The sequence below is a fragment of the Moschus berezovskii genome, chromosome 7 (genome assembly GCF_049115385.1).
Source record: "Moschus berezovskii isolate FMDL1 chromosome 7, NW_MosBer_1.0, whole genome shotgun sequence".
Classification (NCBI taxonomy): domain Eukaryota; kingdom Metazoa; phylum Chordata; class Mammalia; order Artiodactyla; family Moschidae; genus Moschus; species Moschus berezovskii.
In genome coordinates, this window is record NC_142466.1 from 76,379,416 (window position 1) to 76,403,615 (window position 24,200).

The following is a 24,200-nucleotide window of genomic DNA, read 5'->3' on the forward strand; positions in this document are numbered from 1 at the left end:
AGCTGAGTCCCAGCCCAGGACCATCCCCATCCTAGAGCACACACGTGCTGCCTTGGTGCCCAACTTCCTTTTCTGGGCCCGAGTTTTCTACTTCTAATCATCTTCTTGCTGTGTTCATAGTTTCATTTTGAAAGTGAGAGTCGCTCAGTCGTGTCCGACTCTTTACAACCCCATGGACTATATATAGTCCATGGAATTCTCCAGGCCAGAATACTGGAGTGGGTACCTTTCCCTTCTCCAGGGGATCTTCCCAACCCAGGGATCAAACCCAGGTCTCCCACATTGCAAGCGGATTCTTTACCAGCTGACCCACAAGGGAAGCCCAAGAATACTGGAGTGGGTAGCCTATCCCTTCTCCATCGGATCTTCCCAGCCCAGGAATCAAACGGGGATCTCCTGAATTGCAGGCAGATTCTTTACCAACTGAGCTATCAGGGAAGCCCACCCCAATCGTTTTTGTAGGCAATAAGGTATGTTTCTTTAAGTAAGCAAAAGAGAAAAGCCCACCTTCTTCAGGCTTTTCCAGCCCCACAGGGATCAGTCCTTCTCCAAACTCCAGCTCATTTTCCAAACCAAGGCAGTGCTTCCCCTTCAGCCACACAGGCCAGAAGCTCCCTTCCCTCTGCAGCCCTGTTCTCCCAGGTCCCCGAAATAACCCCAATCCCATTCCTCCACTCCAGCTTCTTCACTGAGCTCCAGGACCATAGATTCAGATGCCCCCAAGACATCATGGGGATGGCAACAGTCCGTGCTGCACGTTCAACACGCGCGTCGAATGGCTCCATTGCCCCATAATTATCAAACGAGGAAACATGGTGGCCACCACTCACGTATTCATTCAACTGATGTTCACAGAGTGTTTGCCATGAGCCAGGCTCAACATGCAGGACGAAGTGTGGAGTAAGGTGAAAGTGACACTGAAAGTCGTTAAGTCATATCCAACTCTTTGAGACTCCATGCACTGTGGCCCACCAGGTTCCTCTGCCCACGGAATTCTCCAGGCCAGAATACTGGAGTGGGTAGCCTTTCCCTTCTCCAGGGGATCTTCCCAACACAGGGATCGAGCCCAGGTCTACCGCATTGCAGGGTATTCTTTACCATCTGAGCCATCCCAAGTGTGGAGTAAACAAAACAGAAAGGGCACTGCCTCCAGGGAACGTTCCACCAGTCCCCAGGCTTGTCAAGACTACTTATCAATCATACACTGATACACTTTTAATCCTGATACACTCATACACTTACACACTGATATTGACACATGGATACTGAACTGACACACTTCTCTCCATGCCCACAGTTCAGTTCAGTTCAGTTCAGTCACTCAGTCGTGTCCAACTGTTCGCGACCCCATGAATCGCAGACACCAGGCCTCCCTGTCCATCACCAACTCCCAGAGTTCACTCAAACTCATGTCCACAGAGTCAGTGATGCCATCCAGCCATCTCATTCTCTGTCATCCCCTTCTCCTCCCGCCCCCAATCCTTCCCAACATCAGTCTTTTCCAATGAGTCAACTCGTCGCATGAGGTGGCCAAAGTATTGGAGTTTCAGCTTTAGCATCAGTCCTTCCAATGAACACCCAGGATTGATCTCCTTTAGAATGGACTGGTTGGATTTCCTTGCAGTCCAAGGGACTCTCAAGAGTCTTCTCCAAAACCACAGTTCAAAAGCATCAATTCTTCGGCGCTCAGCTTTCTTCACAGTCCAACTCTCACATCCATACATGACCACGGGAAAAACCATAGCCTTGACTAGACGGACCTTGGTTGGCAAAGTAATGTCTCTACTTTTTAATATGCTGTCTAGGTTGGTTATAACTTTCCTTCCAAGGAGTAAGCATCTTTTAATTTCATGGCTGAAATCACCATCTGCAGTGATTTTGGAGCCCAAAAAAAGAAAGTCTGACACTGTTTCCCGATCTACTTCCCACGAAGTGATGGGACCGGATGCCATGATCTTAGTTTTCTGAATGTTGAGCTTTAAGCCAACTTTTTCACTCTCCTCTTTCACTTTCATCAAGAGGCTTTTTAGTTCCTCTTCACTTTCTGTCATAAGGGTGGTGTCATCTGCATATCTGAGGTTAGTGATATCCATACCCACAGCCCCTATCTTAGTCCAGACCAGGGTACTACTTTGGAGGAAAACACTGGAGATAGGATTCAGTTCTGAAACAAGGGAGCTGTGCGACCTTGGGCAAGCTACTTCCTCTATTTGATCATTTGGCAGATAAGGATGATAACAGCACCTTCCTCATAGCCTTGTTGTAAGAACTAATGAGATAAACTGTATAAAAGACTGCTGTCTGGGATGCAATAAGCAGGCTTTGCTTATCTGCACGATCACAGCAGCTACCTCCCCAGCAGCCACCCTTCTGACCTCCCCTCCCCAGGAACCAGCTCCACGTGCGCCCACCACCTACAGGGACCCATAACCCCAGGCTCTCTCCTACCCTCCAGCCTTCACACATGCTTTTCCCACATACAAGTAACACAAGATATAATCTGAAAAAGATGTTTCATCAATACGTCCATTTAACAGCTGCCCTCCACAAGAAGTGGACGCATTGTGTGCTCCTTGTATTTGCCAGACTCACTCCCTTGCTTTCTCATTCTCGTTCCAAGGTTCAGTTCAAGGTCCTGTGCTCTGTACCCCCAGGCTGAGGCAGGGCCCTCCCCCTACACACCTGCCTCCGGGAGCCCATAGCTCTCAGCCCACTGCATTGGGATCCATGCTCCCCTCCTCTGTCTCCCTTCTGGATTGGGTGCTACTCAGAGAGCATTGTGTTCACCTCTGCTGCCCATGCTTTAGAAGCACTCACTGGATGCCACAGAGGCTCAATAAATATGTTAATAACAAACAGGAAAAACAGGAGAATTATGGACACACATTTCAACTCGCTTTAACAAAACAAACCTTCCAAATAATTAGATACTCATTAAGCAATTACTTTATGCCAAACTCTGTGCTAAGCTTTAACACACATGTCATCTAATCGTCACAGTAATGCTGTGATGTGGGTGTTTTATTCCCATTTCACGGGTAAAGGAATGGAGACTCAGGACATTTGAAAAACAGGCTCCAAGTCACACAGCTAGTGAGTGGAAAAGTCAGGACTCAGACCCAGGACCATCAGATGCCCCACACTGCATCCAACAGTTGCTGAGCTCAGCTCTCAGTGTGAAGGAGCTGCCTCTGGAATGTGCAAGAGCCCTTCCCTGATGGTGAGAGGACCTCACTGAGGTAATGGGGTAATGACTGGGGCTTCCTTAAAGGAGGAAAGGCGGATAAGGTCCTGTCCTCTGTACCCCCAGGCTGAGGCAGGGCCCTCCCTGCCTCACTGAAGGTCCTCTCTTACTCCAGGTTCTAGGGTCTCTGATTTTAAATCAGGAGCTCCTACAGTGGTTCATCTTGGTTACCCCACAGTGCTTAGTATGAAGCTGGGCACACAGCTCAATAAATCTGTACTGAATAAAGGAATGCAGAGAAGGATGGATGGATGGATGGATGACAATGCATTTACACAGAGCAGGCAGAGCGCCCCCTAACAGCTCCCCGAGGAGCTGCAGCAGCCCCTACCTGCACAGGTGGTCTGTCCGGCACAGGCTGCGGAGGTCCAGGCAGTTGGGCTTCTCCTTGTCCTCGTAGGAGCAGCTGGGCAGGATGGTCTGGCGGCGGCGCTCAGCGCACGCCTGGTCCTGACAGGAGCAGAAGAGCATGCGGTAGGTGTACTCGCTGGGTACGCGGTCAAAAAACTGGCGCAGGGCCTTGTGGCACTTGCGGCGGTTGCAGCGCTCGGTGGGCGAGATCTCGCGGTTGCAGATGGAGATGTAGGAGGAGCGCAGCTTCTTGCAGTTGTCGTTCAGGTTGCAGGCCTTGGCGGCGTCCAGGCAGTGGTTGCTCTTGGTGCTGACCGCCGGGTCTGCCCCTGTCCCTGAAGGGAAGGAAGGGGGCAGTCAGCCCACGGTGGGGACAGCCCCCAGCGTCACTGCGCTCTCTGCCTTGGCTTCCCCATCTGTTAGGAGATTATTTAGCAGCCTCCTGCCTAAGGCTGTGATTGGTTAAGATCAAATGAGTTAACATGTGGGTCCACAGAGCAAGCTGTACGTATGGCTTTTAGGATGACAACTGTTAATCCAAAGCCTTATTTAACATTTATTTCAGTAACAGTATGAAGTTTCCTTAAAAAAAAACTAAAAATAGAGCTACCATATGATCCAGCAATCCCACTCCTGGGCATATAACCAGAAAAGATTATATCTAATTCAAAAAGATATATGCACCCCAATGTTCAAAGCAGCACTATTTACAATAACCAAGGCATGGAAACAACCTAAGTGTCCACAGGCAGAATGAATGGATAAATAAGATGTGATGTACACATACAATGGAATACTACTCAGTCATAAAAAAGAAAGAAATTGTGCAATTTGCAGCAACATGATGGACCTAGAGACTATCATACTAAGTGATGTAAGTCAGACGAAGACAAATATTATATGATATCACTTAAATGTGGAATCTAAAAAATAATGCAAATGAGTCTATATGCAAGACAGAAACAGACGCACAGAAGACAAATTTATGGTTACCAGAGGGGAAAGGGGAGAGGGAGATAAATTAGGAGTATAGGATTAACAGATACAAACTATTATACTTAAAACAGATAAGCAACAAGAATTTACTGTATAGCACAGGGAACTATATTCAACACTTCGTAATAACCTATAGTGGAAAATAATTCAAAAAATATATATGTATATAACAATCACTTTGCTATACACCTGAAACTAACACAATATTGTGAATCAACTATATTCTGATTAAAAAAAAAATCTTATCACAAGACGAAAAAGCAAGCAACTAGGTGTTCATGGCTCTGTTCACAAAAGTGGGAAACGGGGAAACAAAGGGACTGGCTCAAGAGCACATAACAGGGTGGCAGCTGATGCAAGACGGGTCCCTGGGTCCCTAGGCACTCAACATCCACACGCGTGAACAGGGCTTCCGATCTGGGGCACTGCCAGCCCTTAAGAAGTTCCCACTCTGGGATCTTCAGTAGCCAGAGTACAAATAGAACTATTATCACCACTCTCATCCCCACCACTGTGACCGCTGAAACTGTCTCCACACATTCCAAAAGGCCCCGTGGTGTGGGGGTGCCACTGTGCCCAGTTTGTGCCTAGAGCACTGAAACCAAGCACTGGACTGGGAGCTCAGCAGAGTGAGGAGGAGGCTGAAGGCCAGCCATGGACTCCGGCAGGGCTGAGCCCTCATCAGGCAAAGTGCGGATTTGCTGCCGGGACCCTGGCGTTAGAGCCGTGGCTTTGAGCTTTGTGCCCCGTCTGCAGAGCAAAACATCTTGGGCACAAAGCTGTAATCCCAGAAATTGTCAGGCTCCTTCTGTGGTGTCCACTCCACCCCACAAGTCTCAGTTGTTCTGAGGGGAACACACAGCAGAGGGACCCACCACCACCACCAACAGAGTATCTCTTCATCTGCTCTGATGACAGACAGAGCAGAGAAGCAGGAGTTCAGGCTGCACGTGCCCCTCACCCTCCATAACATGCTAGTGACAGCTGAATGGAATCTTCAAGCACACTAGCACCAAACCTGAGCAGGAGCCCAGATCCAGCCAGCACCACGGTACACCACAGACAGCCACCGGCTTAGGAAGAAAAGCCACAGCTTTTCATTCATTCCTCATCCACCGGACAAACTCTTATCAGTATTTCTGTCTGCTCGATGTCCCGCCCCCACAAGAGTAGGAAGGACTACGGGGCCGCCACGCCCACCCTCCCACGGCACTTCCAGCCCAGGTCCTAGTGTTCTGATCACTTGGTCATTAAAGATCTATCAAGTCCCACCTCTGCACAGCCCTCTCCCTGCGAGGTGTTGGGCTGGACATGGAAGTGTGAGATGAGGATCCTCTCAAAGACCTCACAAATCTAGCTGGGAAACAAACAGAGTAGTTAAAACTGGACATTCTAAAACTAAGGCATCTGCATTGATCCCTGGTCCTGATACTTATCACTGGGTGGCCTTGAGCAAGTGACCAGGCCCTCCTTTACTCGGTCTCCTCGTCTGGAAAACAGCACCTACCTCATCGGCACTGCTGTATGAATCAGCTCATTTCTCTCTCTCTCATGATAATTTTGCCCTGTTACTGCATCTTCTCCATCAGCTAATACACTGAACATCTTTAAAGGAAAAAAAGAAATTGTGACCACATACCCCCTACTAAAGGGGTTTCCCTGGTGGCTCCGTTGGTAAAGAATCTGCCTGCAATGCAGGAGATCCGGGTTTGATCCCTGGGTCGGGAAAATCCCCTGGAGAAGGGCATGGCAACCCACTCCAGTATTCTAGCCAGGACAATTCCATAGACTATCCACAGGATGGCAAAGAGTTGAACACAACTTTCACCTCACCTCACCTCACCTATCTTCCTCCTCTTTAAACAAAAGCCCTCAAACAAGTCATCTGTTCCAGTGGCCACCTTCCCCCCTCCCGTCCTCTCCTAGACCCACCGCAGCCTGGGCTTTCCCTTCTCACTTGGCAGTGATCAGAGACCCGAGGGTTTCCTCCCGCTCTGCCCGCCGCACACTGGGCACAGCTGGTGGCTCCTCCAGCCCCTCTTCCTCACCGCCTTCGTGCTGCCTTGGTGAGCTCTCCTTCGAAGCCTGCTTCACTGCTTCCACCTTCTCCACCAGGGCTCAGGCCCCTCTTCTCTATGTGCACCCACTCCCTCGGGCCTTCCGCTCATGCTCAGCCCTAAACACCATCAGTACGCTGTCAACTCCCAAATTTATACCTCCGGCCAGGTCAGAGACCTCCACTCTGAACCCCAGACTCAAGATGTCCAACTGCCTGCCCATCAGCTCCACCTGGAAGGCTGACACCGCATCTCAAGCCACTCTCCACATGCTCCTCCTGGGGTGTCCCCACCCCGAGTCCTCCTCAACCCTCTAAAAAACAAGCCCAGGCTTCCACTAGCTCAGGCCAAAAATCTTTACCCTTCCTAAACTCCTCTCTCAAGCACATCAGAAAGACCTGGTAGATTACACCCAGAATCCAGTCACCCTCACCACCACCACCTTGGTCCTAACCATTGTCACTGCATACTGGTCAGGGCCTCCTTTCCAGTCTCCCTGCTCTGCCCTTTCTCCCCTACCCCCTCACCACCCCCAGAAGTCTTTTCTCATCACAGTTGGAGCAAACCTTCTAGAACCTAAGGCAGAGATAATGCTCCCGGGCCCCAAAGCTTCCAGTGGCATCCCCATCTCATTCACAGGCCTCTCCATCCATGCTGTCCAATATGGTAGGCACTCCTGAACATGGCCACTGAACAGGAAGTGAAACTAGCCCAAAATGAGATGTGCACACCAGATTTTGAAAACATAATAAGAAAAAATAATAAAGCATTTCATTTCAAATCACATTTTCCTTGATTATATGTTGAAGCAATAATATTTGGGATACAGTGTGTTAAATAAAAATATCATTAATTTCACTTGCTTCTTTTTTTTAATGCAGCTGGGAGAAATTTCAGAAATGGTGGGGGAGGGATAAATTGGGAGACTGGGATTGCCTTATACACGCTCCTACATGTAACCATATATAAAATAGATAACTAATAAGGGCCTACTGTGTAGCACAGGGAACTCTCAGTATTCTGTTACAGTTTGTATGGGAAAAGAATCTAAAAACGAGTGGATCAGTTCAGTTCAGTTCAGTTGCTCAGTCGTGTCCGACTCTTTGCCACCCCATGAATCACAGCACACCAGGCCTCCCTGTCCATCACCAACTCCCGGAGTTCACTCAAACTCATGTCCACAGAGTCGGTGATGCCATCCAGCCATCTCATCCTCTGTCGTCCCCGTCTCCTCCCACCCCCAATCCTTCCCAGCATCAGAGTCTTTTCCAGGGAGTCAACTCCCGTCGCATGAGGTGGCCAAAGTATTGGAGTTTCAGCTTTAGCATCAGTCCTTCCAATGAACACCCAGGACTGATCTCCTTTAGGATGCACTGGTTGGATCTCCTTGCAGCCCAAGGGACTCTCAAGAGTCTTCTCCAGCACCACAGTTCAAAAGCATCAATTCTTCGGCGCTCAGCTTTCTTCACAGTCCAACTTTCACATCCATACATGACCACGGGAAAAACCATAGCCTTGACTAGACCGACCTTTACATGTATGTATATAATTCATTCACTTCGCTGAACTCTTGAAACCAACAAACTTACAAGTTGTTAACTATACTATACTCCAACAAAAATGTTTTAAAGAAAGAAATTTGAATGGCACATGTGACTCACGCATAGTTCTGTTAGCCAGGGCTGCCATATATGACCTCACTTCCCACTCACTTCCCCTGCACTTACTCCCTCCAACCATACTCGCCTCCTTCCTCTTCCTGGGACGTGCCACTCATGACCTGACCTCAGAGCCTTTACACTTGCTGCTTTCTGCCTAGAATGCTCTCCCCCACCCCATGACCACACAGTCCCTTTCCTCACTCCTTTCAGGTCTCTGCTCAAAACCTTATCTGTGAGTCCCCCTGACCATGCTGACATAATAACAAGTCCCTCCCTTCACCTTCTACTCTGATCTCTTCTCCGCAGAGCACTCATCACCATCTGGCACAGTATATACTTGTTCAATCATTTGTATTTTTCAACTAAATACAAGCTCCATGAAAGCCGGGGATGTGTCAATTGCACTCACTGTTGTATCCATGGTTGCCAGTGTCTGGTACATAGTGAAGGCTGAATCCCTGTGTGCTGGGTGAAAGAATAAATGTATTTAGAACAGTATCTATAGATCATAATGAGCTTCCCTCATTATGATGGCTCAGGTAAAGAAGCTGCCTGCAATGCAGGAGACCCAAGTTTGATCCTTGGGTAGGGAAGATCCCCTAGAGAAGGGAATGGTAACTCACTCCAGTATTCTTGCCTGAAGAATTCCATGGACAAAGGAGCCATGGGGTCGCACAGAGTTGGACATGATTGAGTGGCTAACACTTTCTATCCTTTCACTCATTCATAGTAAGTATTCAAAACACATTGGCTAATAATATTAAGGAAGCCAAAAGTGACACAGGACCAGGATATCAGTCAGTATAGGACCACATCCAAACATCAGTGTGGAGGGACTTCCCTGGAAGTCCAGTCCAAGACTTCACCTTCCAGTGCAGAGGGTACAGGTTTGATCCCCGGTCAGGGAGCCAAGATCCCACATGCTTCATGGCCAAAACTTGCCCCATGACTTTAAAATTGGTCAATCAAAAAATCGTTTTAAAAAAAGCATCAGTGTGGGGCCCAGCCCGGTACTGCTCAGAAGTGAAAGCCAGGGGGTAATCTTCAAAGACAGACCTCACTCCCAACACCCTGCCTAACCAACAGCAGCCTGATGAAGGCAGAAAAAAAAAAAAAGTGCCTCTCCTCTTCTTGTAAAAGTAAAAGGGGAATTAGGGCAGAGAGGGAATCAAGGTTCATTTTCTTACACATTCAATTAACAAATCTTTTTTTTATTTATTTTTTAATTGAAGGATAGTTGCTTTACAATATTGTGTTGGTTTCTGCCAAACGTCAATATGAATCAGCCACAGATATACCTATGTCCTCTCCCTCTCGAACCTCCCTCCCACCTCCACCCCATCCCACCCGTCTAGGTTGCAATTAACAAATCTTCACTGAGGGTCCACCAAGTGCCAGACACCTCCCCAGAACCACGGCTGGGGTCAGGGTCAAGGTGATGCTCATGTGTCAGGGAGTTCATGGCACTGCCTGTAGGAGCCAAGAGGAAATCATCGTGCCCAGACCAGAAGGTCGCAGAAGCAGGGATCTCTCTGCTGCAACCTATGGGATGAGGCAGAGGAAGCAGAAAGAGTGGAAAGAGGTCCCAGGAAGAGGGAACAAACAGCAAGATCAGAGGCTGGCAAGAATCTACAGCAATGCAGCAGGCCTGGAGACGGAACCTGGAAGAGGGACCACCAGAGATGATGCTGGGGAGCCAGGCAAGGGTTTCCAGTCATGGAACCGGGGCGGCGGAGGGCGAGGGGGACACATGCCCTTCCAAGCAGTTCCCTGAGCAGCTGCCAAGCCGCTCTGCCCAGGCCAGGCGAGGACCCAAGGATGCCTGTCTACACAAAGCCTGTTCCAGGGGCGCCGCCTCCGTGGGAGGGCCCTCCGGGACCAGCCAGGTGCTGTTTCCTCCAGTGCACCTGTCAGGATGCTGGCTGGTGGAAGCGAACAGCCACGCAGCCCGGGGCCTGAGGTGAAGGAAGAGGGGGCTGTGAGGGCCCCCAGAGGGAGCGGGACAACAACCGCGAATGAAAAGCAGCTAAATCAGGCCCTCGGCCACTCTCAGGTTCCCAGGAACACCCTCCCGCTCCCCTCAGCAAGTTCCCGAGTAAATGCAATGTAATTATAGCCTTGCGGCTTCCACTTGGAGCGTGAAGAGTGAAAGCTTTTGCTAACAGGGTGGGAAATGTAAAACCCTGGGCCAAAACTTGGTAAATTTCCTAGAAACACACACAAAGGTGGCGATAGTAACACCAATCACCTAGTTACCAGGAAGATGCCCCTTCTGATCCTCCTGGAGAGGAGACAGAGGCCAGTGGGTGGGTGACGGGGCCCCACTCCACCCTGGAGAGAGGCCCTGGGGCTGGGCTGCTCTGATTCATCTGGTAAGTGAGGAACGAACTGCCCAGGCAGACAGGCCTGGCACGGCCTCTCCCCAGCCCATGCACTGCCCCTGCGTCTGTACTAAGGCACCTCTCCCTAGGGTTCTCCTGAAGGCAGGAGGAGAAGAGGATGACACAGGAGGAGATGATTTGATGGCATCATCAACTCAATGGACATGAGTTTGAGCAAACTCTGGGAAATGGTGAAGGACAGGGAAGCCTGGCCTGCTGCAGCCCATGGGCGGCCAAGAGTCAGACATGACTGAGCTACTGAACAACGACAAACCTCGGGAGTCCAAAAAGTTATGCTATCCTTTTCAAGAGTCCCCACTGGGGGACTTCCCTGGTGGTCCAATGGTTAAGAATCTGCCTGCCCATGCAGGGGACCCGGGTTTGATCCCTGGTCCGGGAAGATTTCACAAGCCGTGGGGGTAACTAAGCCCGTGTGCCACAACTACGGAGCCCACGCGCCACAAACACTGAAGTGTGAATGCTTTGGAGCCCACAAGCTGCAACTACTGAGCCTGCGCGCTGCACCGACTAAAGCCTATACACCCGAGAGCCCATGCTCCCAGCAGCAACAGCAGTCACTGCAATGAGAAGCCCACAGCATCACAGACTCAGCGCAGCCAAAAATAAATAAATAAATAATAGATAGTTTTAAAATTAAAAAAAAAACTCTCCACTGGGGAAGAAGGATGAGATGCTGGATTGCAAATACCAGCCTCCCCCAGCCCAGTGTGGGGCTGTGGCCCCTGAACCAAAATATCCAAACAGCAGGGAGGGAGGTCCCTATTACCCCACCCCTACCCCACCCCATCCCTGCACAGACCACACAGGACCTACCAGGGATTCAGGAGCAGGAAATTCCTCCCAGGCCTGCGCCAGCCCAACAAGCCAAGGAGTAAATGGTAACAGCTGCTCCTGGGAAAGGGAGGTGGGATTTAACCACGCCTGGCACTTCCCAAAACACATTCTCCCAGCTCCAGTCCCTGGGGACACAATCTGGCTTTCCCCTGAGGGCGGGGCAAGGAGGGGCCCCACTGTGGAGGGGCAGCTTCACCTTAGCCAAGCCTCACCCACCTACCCCCTTCCCTCCTGGGACTCTGCCCTGAGCCAATGATGATCTGTCTTCAAACCTTCAAAACTATATCCTTGAATATTTGCTTTTACAGAACTAGGTTTACCAAACCACAGTTACCAGGTACCACCTATATGGTTTTGGCCATGTTACCAGTGGGCGTCCCTGGTGGCTCAGATGGTAGTAAGGAACCCGTCTGCCAATGCAGGAGACTTGGATTCAAGCCCTGGGTCAGGAAGATACCCTGGAGGAGGAAATGGCAACCCACTCCAGCATTCTTGCCTGGAGAATTCCATGGACACAGGAGCCTGGTGGGCTACAGTCCGTGGGGTCACAAAGAGTCGGACAAGACTTAACAAATGAACGACATCACCAGTATGCTTGCACTAATGTTTAATTTTTTAATCTCTTAATTCTTAAACAAAATGAAATATTCACTTTTTAAGTTTTTGAATACCTACCTAGCTTTGTGATAACCTTTACGTTAATTCTGAATTTTTCCAAGACCTCTTAAAACGCACAGCTAATGAAATTAAAATATGTATCCCTATGCCCATCTCCCATTCCAGCAACAACGTGCCTGCCCGTGGAGGGAAGTAACTGATTCAAAGTTCTCAAACTCTGGTGCATTTGTGACTCACTTAATCTGTCTGTTACTCACAGAGGCTCAGCCAGCCCCATGCCAGACCCTTGCAGTGGAGATGTCTGTGGCTGGCACCCAGAGAGCTGGATTTCACGACTCTGCGTGATGCTGAGGCTGCCTTCCAAAGGTGGAGAAGCAGAGAGTAACAGGAGAAGCAGAGCTGCCCCTGGCCTGCTCCCCAAGCACGCACACACCCCACAAGCCCACCCACAGTCGACCAAACCCATCCTCAACAGAGGAAGCTTATGGGCTTCTGCTGTTACCAGGGCATGTCCCCAGGGGCTTCATTCTCACCCCAACCAAAAACCCCATGAAGGTAAACCTTCCAATCACAAATAGGCCCCTGGGGAAGCAAAAATAAGATGCTCCTCTTTCCACAAGGCTTCAAAGCTACGGGACCCATGGTTTTCAGCTCTCCCTTCTGGCCTTCCAGGAAATGGCCATGCTTGTCCCTTGCCCCTAATCCTGCTTCCAGCTGCCACGTCCACCCTCCAGCCGACCCTGGGCCTGTGGGTCATGCTCTGCAGCTCGGCCCGTAAAGTGGAAGTCAGAAACCTGGGCCCTAATTCCATCTATGCCCCTCCTAAGCGTAGGAAGCCCCCAATGAAGCCTGACCCTCTCTGGGTTTCATTTCCTGACCTGCAAAATGACAGATTTTGAACTATCCGGTTTTCTGTGTTTTGGAACTCTCCTGTCTACTCCCATCCCCCACACACAGACCTGTGCAGGACTCTGCGGTCTGGAGGGAATGAGGAAGCTCCCCTGTCCCACCCTGTCTCTCCAAGCTGGCTGAGAGGAGTCCAGCTTGCGCTGTGCAAACGCAACAGCATGTATGCACACCACAACACACACGCACACAAGGTCTCACAATTGCACCTGCCTCCTCCACACACAGCACCAAATCTCAGTGGGTCAAGCAGTTGTCAGCCAACAGCTGTTTCCATGTGCTGATGACACACCTCAGAAATCCAGCTGTGAGTTGAGAGAGAGAGTCCATGCTCTCCAGGGGCTTTTATTCTAGTGGGAGGAAGATTGGTAATAATCACATGAACAAATAAATAAGGCAATTTAAAGTGCTATAAGCGCTATGAAGAAAATCAAATAAGTAGAATTCAGAAGAGAATGAGGGAAGAGGGAAGGGCTGTCCTAGGAGGTGACATCCAAGCTGAGAAAGAATGATGGGCAGGAATGAAACATGCAAAAAATACCAAGTCAGGGAATCCCAAGCAAGAGGAAAAGCATGTGCAAAGGTCCTGAGGCAGACTGAGCTCAGTGTGTTTACAGGCAAAAGGAACGGAAAGTGACCTGAGTTTTGTAAATGAAACAAATGTAAGAAGGAGAAGAAGCCAGAGGGGCAGTCAGCAGAGGGCACACGTGACTTGTAGGGCAGCATAAGAACTTCAGATTTTATTCTAAGATGAAAAGTGCTTAGAGTTTTTTAAGGATGGGAGTCACCCAACCTCAAGTGACATATGGAAGGGGTGAGGGTTAAAGAGGAGGCCGGTTTCAGGCTGTTGTAGTAGCCGGTTAAAGACAGTGGCAGCCTAGAAAGAGTAATGACTGCAAAGATGTCCAAAAAATGAGCCCAATCTGCAAATAATTTAGAGATAAAGCCAACAGGATGGGTTGGATGCTGAATGGGAAGAAGGAGAGAAATCAAGGAAAACTCCTAGGTTTTGACCTGAACCCCAGGTAGATGGTGCAATCATTTTGTGAAACAGGGAAGAGTTGGAGGAAATAAAAAGGGGCAAAACAAAATGTTTTCAACTGATGTCTGAGATGCCTATGAGATATCCACACTGTGAGGTTGAAAGGCAGGAGGATCAAGGAGGCTGGAGCTCCGGAGAGAGGTCTGAGCTAGCGATAACACTGAGCATGACTGACAGTGAAGGCTATTTAAAGCCATATAACTACACGAGGATGAAAATAAAGAGGACAATAAAGAAAGCCATCATTCAGTAGAGACTGGACCATGAGGAGGAGCAGACCATGAGGTGATGGACAATCAGGAGATGCTGGTGTCGTGGAGACCAAGACAAGAGTTTCAAAAAGGAGGACAGTCAACGGAGTCCAGATAATCAGGTGTGCAAGGCGGGCAGAGAGGCACTCAACAATGAGATGTAGACTACACAAACTCAACAGGGCTGGATGGAAGGCAGGAAGGGTGAGGAGGAAGAGGAAGGGGTAAGGAGAAGAATTTCTAAGTGAGGAAGCCACCTTCCCTGCGGGTGGCAGTCACCCTGACCATCACCTCCACGCTTCTTCCCCTGTGGGGCCACCCCGCCCAGTTCTCCCTCAAGACTCATTAACTTTTACAACAGTCAAGTACTGAGCATCCACTACAGGCAGAACACTGCTGGAGAAGTAACTGGCAAAACTCCTCTCTTCCTAGAGCTTACATTCCAGCGTGAACAAGAGATTATAATTAAGCAACAAATGGAAATTTTCCCCTTGGCCTGAGGCTGACTCTGCGTGCGGGCTTCACAAACATCCCTGCCCATCCTGCTTGGGGCTGCACTAGTGATAAAGACCAGGGACTCCCAGCTGTGTGTGTGGGGAGTTGCAGGATCCAGTGGACCGCTGACTAGTGTGCACAAGTAATACAACCTCTTTCCGCCTCTTTTCGCTCATCTGCAAACTGAGGATACAAACCCACCTTGTCTGCACACAGAACTGCGCTAAAGACTACAAAAGGATGAAGTGAAAGCGAAGGGCTCAGTCATGTCCGACTCTGCAACCTCATGGACTGTAGCCTACCACACTCCTCCGTCCATGGGATTTTCTAGGCAAGAGTACTGGAGTGGGTTGCCATTTCCTTCTCCAGAGGATCTTCCCAACCCAGGGATCGAACCCGGGTCTCCCGCATTGTAGGCAGATGCTTTACCGTCTGAGCCACAAGGGAAGTCTTCCCTGATAGCTCAGTTGGTAAAGAATCCACCTGCAATGCAGGAGACCCTGGTTCGATTCCTGGGTTGGGAAGACGGGAGAAGGGAAAGGCTACCCACTCCAGTACTCTGGCCTAGAATATTCCATGGACTGTGTAGTCCATGGAGTCGCAAAGAGGCGGACACGACTTCACTCACAGCATCCTAGGGAACGATAACAATAGGATAAAGCAGATGCAAATACCACCAGCAGTTTCCAGCCCACAGAACATGTGCAATAAATGCTTGTTTAAGAATGTGATCCCTGCTGTTGGCGGGAATGTAAATTGGTGCAGCCACTGTGGAAAACAGTATGGAGGTTTCTCAAAAGCCTAAAAACAGAACTACCAATGACCCAGCAACTCCACTCCTTGGTACACATTTGAAAAGAGCAAAAACACTAATTTGAAGAGATACATGCACCCCAATGTTCACGGCAGCATTATTTACAATTGCCAAGACATGGAAGCAACCTAAGTGGCCATAAAGATGATGTGGTATGTGTGTGTATATATATATATATTCCAGTGTTGGTCACTCATCCGTGTCCTACTCTTTGTGACCCCATGGGCTGTAGCCCACCAGGCTCCTCGGCCCACGGGATTCTCCAGGGAAGAATAATGGAGTGGGTAGCCATTCTTTTCTCCAGGGGATCTTCCCAACCCAGGGATCGAACCCAGGTCTGCATTGTATATACATATATATATTTGTATATATTGGAGAAGGAAATGGAAACCCAATGCAATATTCTTGCCTGGAAAATCCCATATACGAAGGAGCCTGGCAGACTACAGTCCATGGGGTGGCAAAGAGTCAGACACAACTGAGTACACAAGCGTGTGTGTGTGTGTGTGTGTGTGTGTGTGTGTGTAATGGACTAGTACTCAGTCATAAAAAAGAATGAAATTTTGCATTTGCAGCAACATGGATGAGCTTGGAGGGCATTCTGTCAAGTGAAATAAGTCAGACAAAGATAAATACTGTATGATGTCACTTATATGTGCAATCTAAAAAATACGAGTTAGTGAATGTAACAAAAAAGAAGCAGACTCAGACACAGAGAACAAATCAGTGGTCACCAGTGGTGGCACGGGGAGGGGCCACACAGGGTGGGGGAGAGGGAGGTAAAGCTGTTGGGTAGAACATCGGCTCAGGGATGTACTGAACAACACGGGAAACACAGCCAATATTGTGCAGTAACTATAAATGGAAAGTAACCTTTAAAAACTGTATAAAAAATTTTAAAGATTTTTTGTGTGGACTATTTTTAGTCTTTATTGAACTTTGTTACACTAATGCTTCTGCTCTATGTTTTTCAGCCCCAAGGCATCTGGGATCTTAGCTCCCCAGCCAGGGATTGAACTTTCACCCCCTGCATTGAAAAGCAAAGTCTTAACCACTGGGCTGCCAAGAAATTCCCCCCAAATTTTTTTTTAAGGAATATTTTCCCTAGAAAGACCTTCCCCTCCAGCCCTCTGTTTTCACACGGCCCTGCTAAAAGTGGCCTGTCCCATGTGCCTCTCTCTCCAGCCTCACACATCACACACAAAAAGCCAAAAGGGCCCCCAGTCTCCCCATTCGTGAGCAAGAGAAGGGTTTCAGACTCCCTCTGCTTATCTGAGAAGCCTAAGACAGCAGGACCTCGGCGATCTTTCTCACCCCCGGCCCCCACACCACCGGAACTGGTGGCCTGAAGCCCCACATGACCCAGCACAAAGCAGCATGGAAAGACAACTCAACTCCCCAGGAGATGACCGGCCAATCCCAGCACGCACTCCTGCCAGTGCTTGGCTGTCATTCAAGGCCCAGAGACCCAGTGGGACCCCAGGCTTCATCCCCCACAGCTCTGGTGCCCACTCTCCTCAAATAGGCCCCAGCAGTCGTAGTCCAGGCTCCCTATCACCCTCGACTTCACCCTCACCTTCAGCCCCTCATAGCACACGGCCACCCCAAGACTCTCCCAGGCACCTGCATTTTTGGAAACAGGCCAATTCACCAAAAGTCAAGTTGATGAATGACAAATTCACGGCAAATCAATTCAAAAAAATAAATCAACTGCTTTTGAATATCATTTTATATTTTGACAAATTGTAACTGCTGTCAGAATTCTTTCTGTAAATGGCATATCAGTCTTGATTTTATGCTTCTAATAATTAAAAATTAAACCTTCATTACAGTATTTCACATTTGAAGGGACTTTTTAGCCACTTTTGAATGCTCTTTGTCCTTTCAAATATAGTCTTGGGTGTGATTTTTTTAATATTTAGGATTTTTACCATTCTCATACCTTTTCCTACAATGGCCTATCAGTTTTAATTCTGTTTAGAACAGTTAAAAGCCAAAATTGAGCCATTTCATATTGGTGTGGTTCACCTTAATTCTTTGTCAGTTTCTTTTATTTACGGTGAATGAAAGTAGGATTAGAAGCGCCAATCATAAGCTAAATTTTTTTTACTGATTATGAAATACACATTTCTTGCTCTAAGAAGTCAACATCAACTCCCAATGTTTAGATTTCTGAAAAGCTGAATATATCTTAAAAAACAACAGTGAAGATCATTTGAAAAAAAAAAAAATCTTCAAAAGCCATGAAAATCATTCAAATGCCCATTTCTAAACGCTTTAAAAATAATGAAAAGAGGGACTTCCCTGGTGGTCCAGTGGTAAGATTCTCTGAGCTTCCAAAGCAAGGGTCACATGTTCGATCCCTGGTTGGGGAACTAAGATCCCACATGCCAAATGGCATGGCCAAAAAATAAATTTAAAGGGGGGAGAGAAGTAAAATAATAATAATGAAAAGAAACAGGCTTTGGCAGATCCATAAATTGGTAAAATCAGTGATGTGGTCATTTGGCATACTGATTTTGGAAGAAGCGACCATTGGGCAGCTTACAGACAGCTGACCACTGGGCCCAGAGGTGGTGTGGGGTCCTGCTTTCTCCTCAGGGCCATTTTTGGGCCATTTCTCCTCCTATGAGACTCCTGACACCAGTCCACCCCCTACTCCTCCTTGGCACTGTTATCTATGGACCTGATCATTCCCTGCGGCCCCCTCTCATGAATGACCTCGCACCCAGCTCACCGTCCTCCCTTCTGCCCAGTCCCCGCTACCTCCCCCTCCACACTCAGCCTCCCTGCCTGACTCAGCTCCCCTTTCATCACTGGCTCTGGTTTCAGCCTTCTCTGCGAGGAGAGTCCCTGCCTCCCTCCCTGTCTACGCTCTCCCTAAGTGACCTCATGGCCCCACGGCTGTTAGTACAATCTATATGCTAACAATTCACAATCTGTATATCAACTCTGACCTCTCCCAGAACTCCGGGCTTACATCCAACTGCCTACTTGGCATTTCCAGGTGGAGGTCTAACTAGCATCTCAGTGTCCATGTGGCTGAAAGAGAACCCTGGATCTCTGCTTCCCGCCCCAACCTGCTCCTTCCGTCACCTTCTCCATTCTAGTAAACGGTGGTACCAGTGTTGTTCAAGCCTAAATTATCAGATCCCAGTAGATCCCAGCTCCGTGAATCTTTTCCTCTTTTGCTGTCATAGCACGTGAGCCACTGCAACAGCTCACAGGCTCTCCCTGCCCTCTGATCCACCCTCCCATAGCACAAGAAGAACCTTTTCAAAAACATAAATCATACTGTGCCACTCTGGTATTTGAAATCCTCAAAGGTTTCTCATTACTCGTAAAAGGAAATCTTAATTCCTTAACTTGCCTGTGGCATCTCGGGAAGTTTGCCCCCGCCCACCTCTGAGCCCACCTCCCAAATCATCACTGTCCCAGCCCACCTTCCAGAAGTCTCACCCTTCACCACACCGGTCCCCACCTGTGGGCCTTTACCCGCTGTTCCTTCTGCCACTCCCAGAATTTCCCACAGCAGCATCTTTCCCAGGAATCATACTTGGGCATTTCCAATCCACAGTAGCCACAAGACACCTTTGCTCCTCATTCTATTTTAATCCTTACTCAGCATTCATCACTATCTCACTTATTTTTGAGAATTTGCTTGTTGGCTTGTTTGGTTTTTCTTGGTCTCAAGCTAATCAAATGTAATCTCCATGAGAGCAACAGACTCCTCTGTCGTGTCCACTGGATCAGGGCATGGCATGCAAGGGATGCTCCGTGAGAGATGGACTCACTCACACACCTCTGCAGTATGGGTACCAAGCGTCCAGAGCCCAGCAACATAACCTCCTGACTGTAGGAAGCCGCGAAACTCACACTAAGTTTCAGTCTGTTCATTTTTGTTGATCGGGAGAATGGCCTTCCATCCTCTTAACATCCCTCAGTATTCACCCCTGACCCCCATTCCCAGGGCCTCCCTAAGAGGTCAGAAAGGGCCTGAGGGCAATGTCTGTTCCCCAAGGGAAGGACCACCATCGCCCACATTCCCACCCAAGTCTCTCCATCCCTGCCTCCCTCCCCTCCTCCCCTCTCCACGTGCAGAAGGGGGCCACTGCCAAAACTCATAGACACACATCACCCAACACATACACACCCCACACATACACATATCACCCAACATACACACACCACACACACAGCTCCACATACACACTACCACACACACACACACACCACCCCACCAACACCATACACACACACACCCCACACACACACACCCCCCACCCCACACACACACACCCCACCCCACACACACACACCCCACCCCACCAACACCACACACACACCCCACCCCACCAACACCACACACACACCCCACCCCACCAACACCACACACACACCCCACCCCACCAACACCACACACACACCCCACCCCACCAACACCACACACACACACCCCACCCCACCAACACCACACACACACACCCCACCCCACCAACACCACACACACACACCCCACCCCACCAACACCACACACACACCCCACCCCACCAACACCACACACACACCCCACCCCACCAACACCACACACACGCCCCACCCCACCAACACCACACATACACACATGCCCCACACACATCCATCACTCTACATACACACATACCACCCCATGCACCACCCCACACACACCACCCCTCACATACACACCACCACACACACATATATCACCCAACATACACACACCCCACACACAGCTCCACATACACACCACCACACACACACACCCCCCACCCCACCAACACCACACACATGCCCCACACACACACACACACACGCCACACCACCACCATACACACACGCACCCCCACACACACTCCCCCCACCCCACACACACACACCCCACCCCACCAACAACCACACACACACCCCACCCCACCAACACCACACACACACCCCACCCCACCAACACCACACACACACCCCACCCCACCAACACCACACACACACACCCCACCCCACCAACACCACACACACACACCCCACCCCACCAACACCACACACACACACCCCACCCCACCAACACCACACACACACCCCACCCCACCAACACCACACACACACCCCACCCCACCAACACCACACACACACCCCACCCCACCAACACCACACATACACACACCCCACCAACACCACACATACACACATGCCCCACACACATCCATCACTCTACATACACACATACCACCCCATGCACCACCCCACACACACCACCCCTCACATACACACCACCACACACACATATATCACCCAACATACACACACCCCACACACAGCTCCACATACACACCACCACACACACACACCCCCCACCCCACCAACACCACACACACACCCCCCACCCCACCAACACCACACACACACCCCACCCCACCAACACCACACACACACCCCACCCCACCAACACCACACACACACCCCACCCCACCAACACCACACATACACACATGCCCCACACACATCCATCACTCTATATACACACATACCACCCCATGCACCACCCCACACACACCACCCCTCACATACACACCACCACACACACATATATCACCCAACATACACACACCCCACACACAGCTCCACATACACACCACCACACACACACACCCCCCACCCACCAACACCACACACACACCCCCCACCCCACCAACACCACACACATGCCCCCCCCCCACACACACACCACCCCACCAACACCACACACACACACGCCCCACACACACACAACCCCACACACATCTATCACTCTACATACACACACACCACACACACAGCTCCACGCACATACCACCCCACCCCATACACCCCCCACCCCATCAACACCACACACACACGCCCCACACAAACACAACCCCACACACATTGATCACTCTACATACACACATACCACCCCATGCACCACCCCCACACACCCCACTCCACACATAAACACCACCCCACACACACACACCACCCTACACACACTACACACACACACACCACACACACACACCACCCTACACACACCCCACCCCACACATACACATCACCCCACATATACACATCACCCCACACACACATACCACCCTACACACACTACGCGCGCGCACACACACACACACACACACACCACATACACACAAACCCAGGCATTCACCACACACACTTATACTCCCCACCTACACACTACACACACGTACACATGTGACCCCCGTCAGATCTGTTCCTTTCTCCACACATCCATGGGGTTAAAAGAACATGCTGACAGACATAGCTGGGAGGAGCATTCCCAGAACAGTTACTCAAATCCTGCTTTCTACTCAGATAAATAAGAGGACCACAGTTCCTGGCTAAGCCAGGAGAAGCATGTGGGGCACCAGGGTGGGGTGGGGGGTGGAGGGGGTGTTGCGGGAAGGAATAGACAGAGCACTGCATGCCAAGAGTGCAGGGTGAGCCAGAACCACACTCACCCCCGCCGCTGGCAGAGCCCGTCCATCCACCCAAGGGGAGGCAAGTAGGTGCCCCTAGAAAATGCTATTTGAAGGGAACCAGAAACACTTTGCCCAACCAAGACCTCACCCCAACCATAGTACCTGAACCTCTACCCTTAAAAAACCTCTCGTTGGGTTAAATATTGTTCTCTCCTTTTTTTCTTTCACGGACACAAAGAGAAGCAAACATGAAGCCACCGGCACTCTGCTCACACCTTCTGCAGCAAATCCCCCTGGCTGGGGGAGTCCGGGGGAGAAGAGGAAATGAAACGGAAGAGAGGAAGTGCTTGGCACCCCGATGGGGAAGCTGGCCTCCTCCCAGCGGTCCCCACTGCTGACCAGCATGGCCAGAGTCACGGGTCACCACCCCCCACCCCACTTCTCCCTGTCCCCACAGCCCCTCCCCACGCCACACCCTCTCCTGGGCCACCAGACACATTGTCCCTGGAAGGGGAGGTGGAAGAGGTGACAGAGCCGCAGCTAAGGCACAATTTTCGCTGATGCTCAGAGACTCTGACAGCTGTTAGAAGAAGAATGCGATTTTGAAATTTAAATAACACGCTTCTGCATTCGGCTCAGGCAGACAACCTGAGGATAAGCAGTTTATCGCCTGAGCCACCGTGCAGGGGGGGCGGGGAGACGGGTTGCAGTTCCCCCCACCATCTCCTGCCCTGGGTCCCCAAAGCCTCCTCAGAGGGGCTGCCTTGGGATCGAGTTCCCTCTGAGAGGCACCAGCCGACCTGCTGGGCCTTGCTCACCATCTTCAGCTCAGCAACTTCAGGGGAGGAGGGGCAGGGGGGCCCTCAGCGGAGCCAGGGAAGGGAAGGAGCCTCCCAGGGCATCCAACAGAAATGAGCCAAGCCCAACTCTCCAGGTCCCCACTCATGCCACTCCAGTGACCTTCACAGGGGACTGACTCTGGAGCCCAGGGCTAAGCCACTCCCTCACCCAAAGGCAGCTCAGCCTCACCCCACCAGGGACTCAACCCGAGTCAGTCACGCTGAGTTCCGTCCCAGAGAATTCCTGAGCAAGAGTCCCAAGGGAGGCGACCCCAGAGAGGCCAATCTTCCATCTGCCACAGGGCCTCCAGTCACTGTCCTCTGAGCCCACGAGACCTAGAAGTGGGGGTAGCCTCCGAGCCACGATGCTGCTGGGACTCTCACCCTCAGATCCCACTCTCCTCCTCCAGGACTTTGCTGATTTCCCCAGGCGCCACCTACTGCTGCCTCCCTTGGGCTCTTAGGGCTACACGAGCACCATGGATAAACCACCCCATGGCTGTCTAAGCCGTGTCCACCTGCCCCAATGATCCAGTGAGGACACGGTCTGATTCCCTTCAAAGCAGGTAGTGTTTGCATCACACAGAGATCCACCTCTTCCATGAAGCCCTCAGGAGTCCCCAGTCCTTCTCTAAACCTCAGGGCCACCCAACAGGCAGCCCACATGGGACACCCCAGACCCACCTGGACCCCTTAGCCAGCCTTCCTGGTGCAGCTCTAAGAGCTCACACAAAACCACTAGCTCCCGCCAGCGCCTGACAGCATCACCCGTGGCTACCACTTAGGGTGCTCCTGGGCTCCACCGCCTACTGGGGAGGTCATCACCCATCCTTGCAGGGCTCCATTTTACAGATGAGGAAAATGAGATTCAGTCAACTGATCCACCCTGTAGTCAATCAGTCAGTAGAGTCCAGCCAGGATTCAAACTAGAAGCAGCAGGTCTCCAGTCCGCAACCATGCTCTAGTCCAGGACCCTCCATGGATGGGTGTCAGTGCCAGTGTTAGGCACCCAGGGAAACACAGAGATGCATGGCCGCAGTGACACAGAGGCCAACAACCATACTGCAATCATATTCGTGCCCCCAGCATGCAAGAGCAAGCACTGTAATAAGATCGAAGCATAGGGGCACAGAGAGGGAGGGTGGTGTCCCTCAGGGGCCATTCCCGAAGCTTCTTGGCAAGAGTAGGGTTCCCTCCTCTCCTGAGGCCCCTGAAAAAGGACC

At 50.5% G+C, this 24,200-nt stretch overlaps 1 protein-coding gene across 4 annotated transcripts in view; it reads right to left on the minus strand.

Moving 5' to 3' along the window:
• GFRA2 (GDNF family receptor alpha 2) overlaps positions 1 to 24,200 on the minus strand; it is a 227,732-nt gene that overhangs the window by 63,544 nt on the left and 139,988 nt on the right. For all 4 annotated transcript variants that reach the window (XM_088838008.1, XM_088838007.1, XM_088838009.1 and 1 more), the window contains one exon: positions 3,576 to 3,930. In XM_088838008.1, coding sequence (XP_088694134.1) covers positions 3,576 to 3,930 — 355 coding nt within the window. The remainder of the gene's footprint in view (positions 1 to 3,575; positions 3,931 to 24,200) is intronic.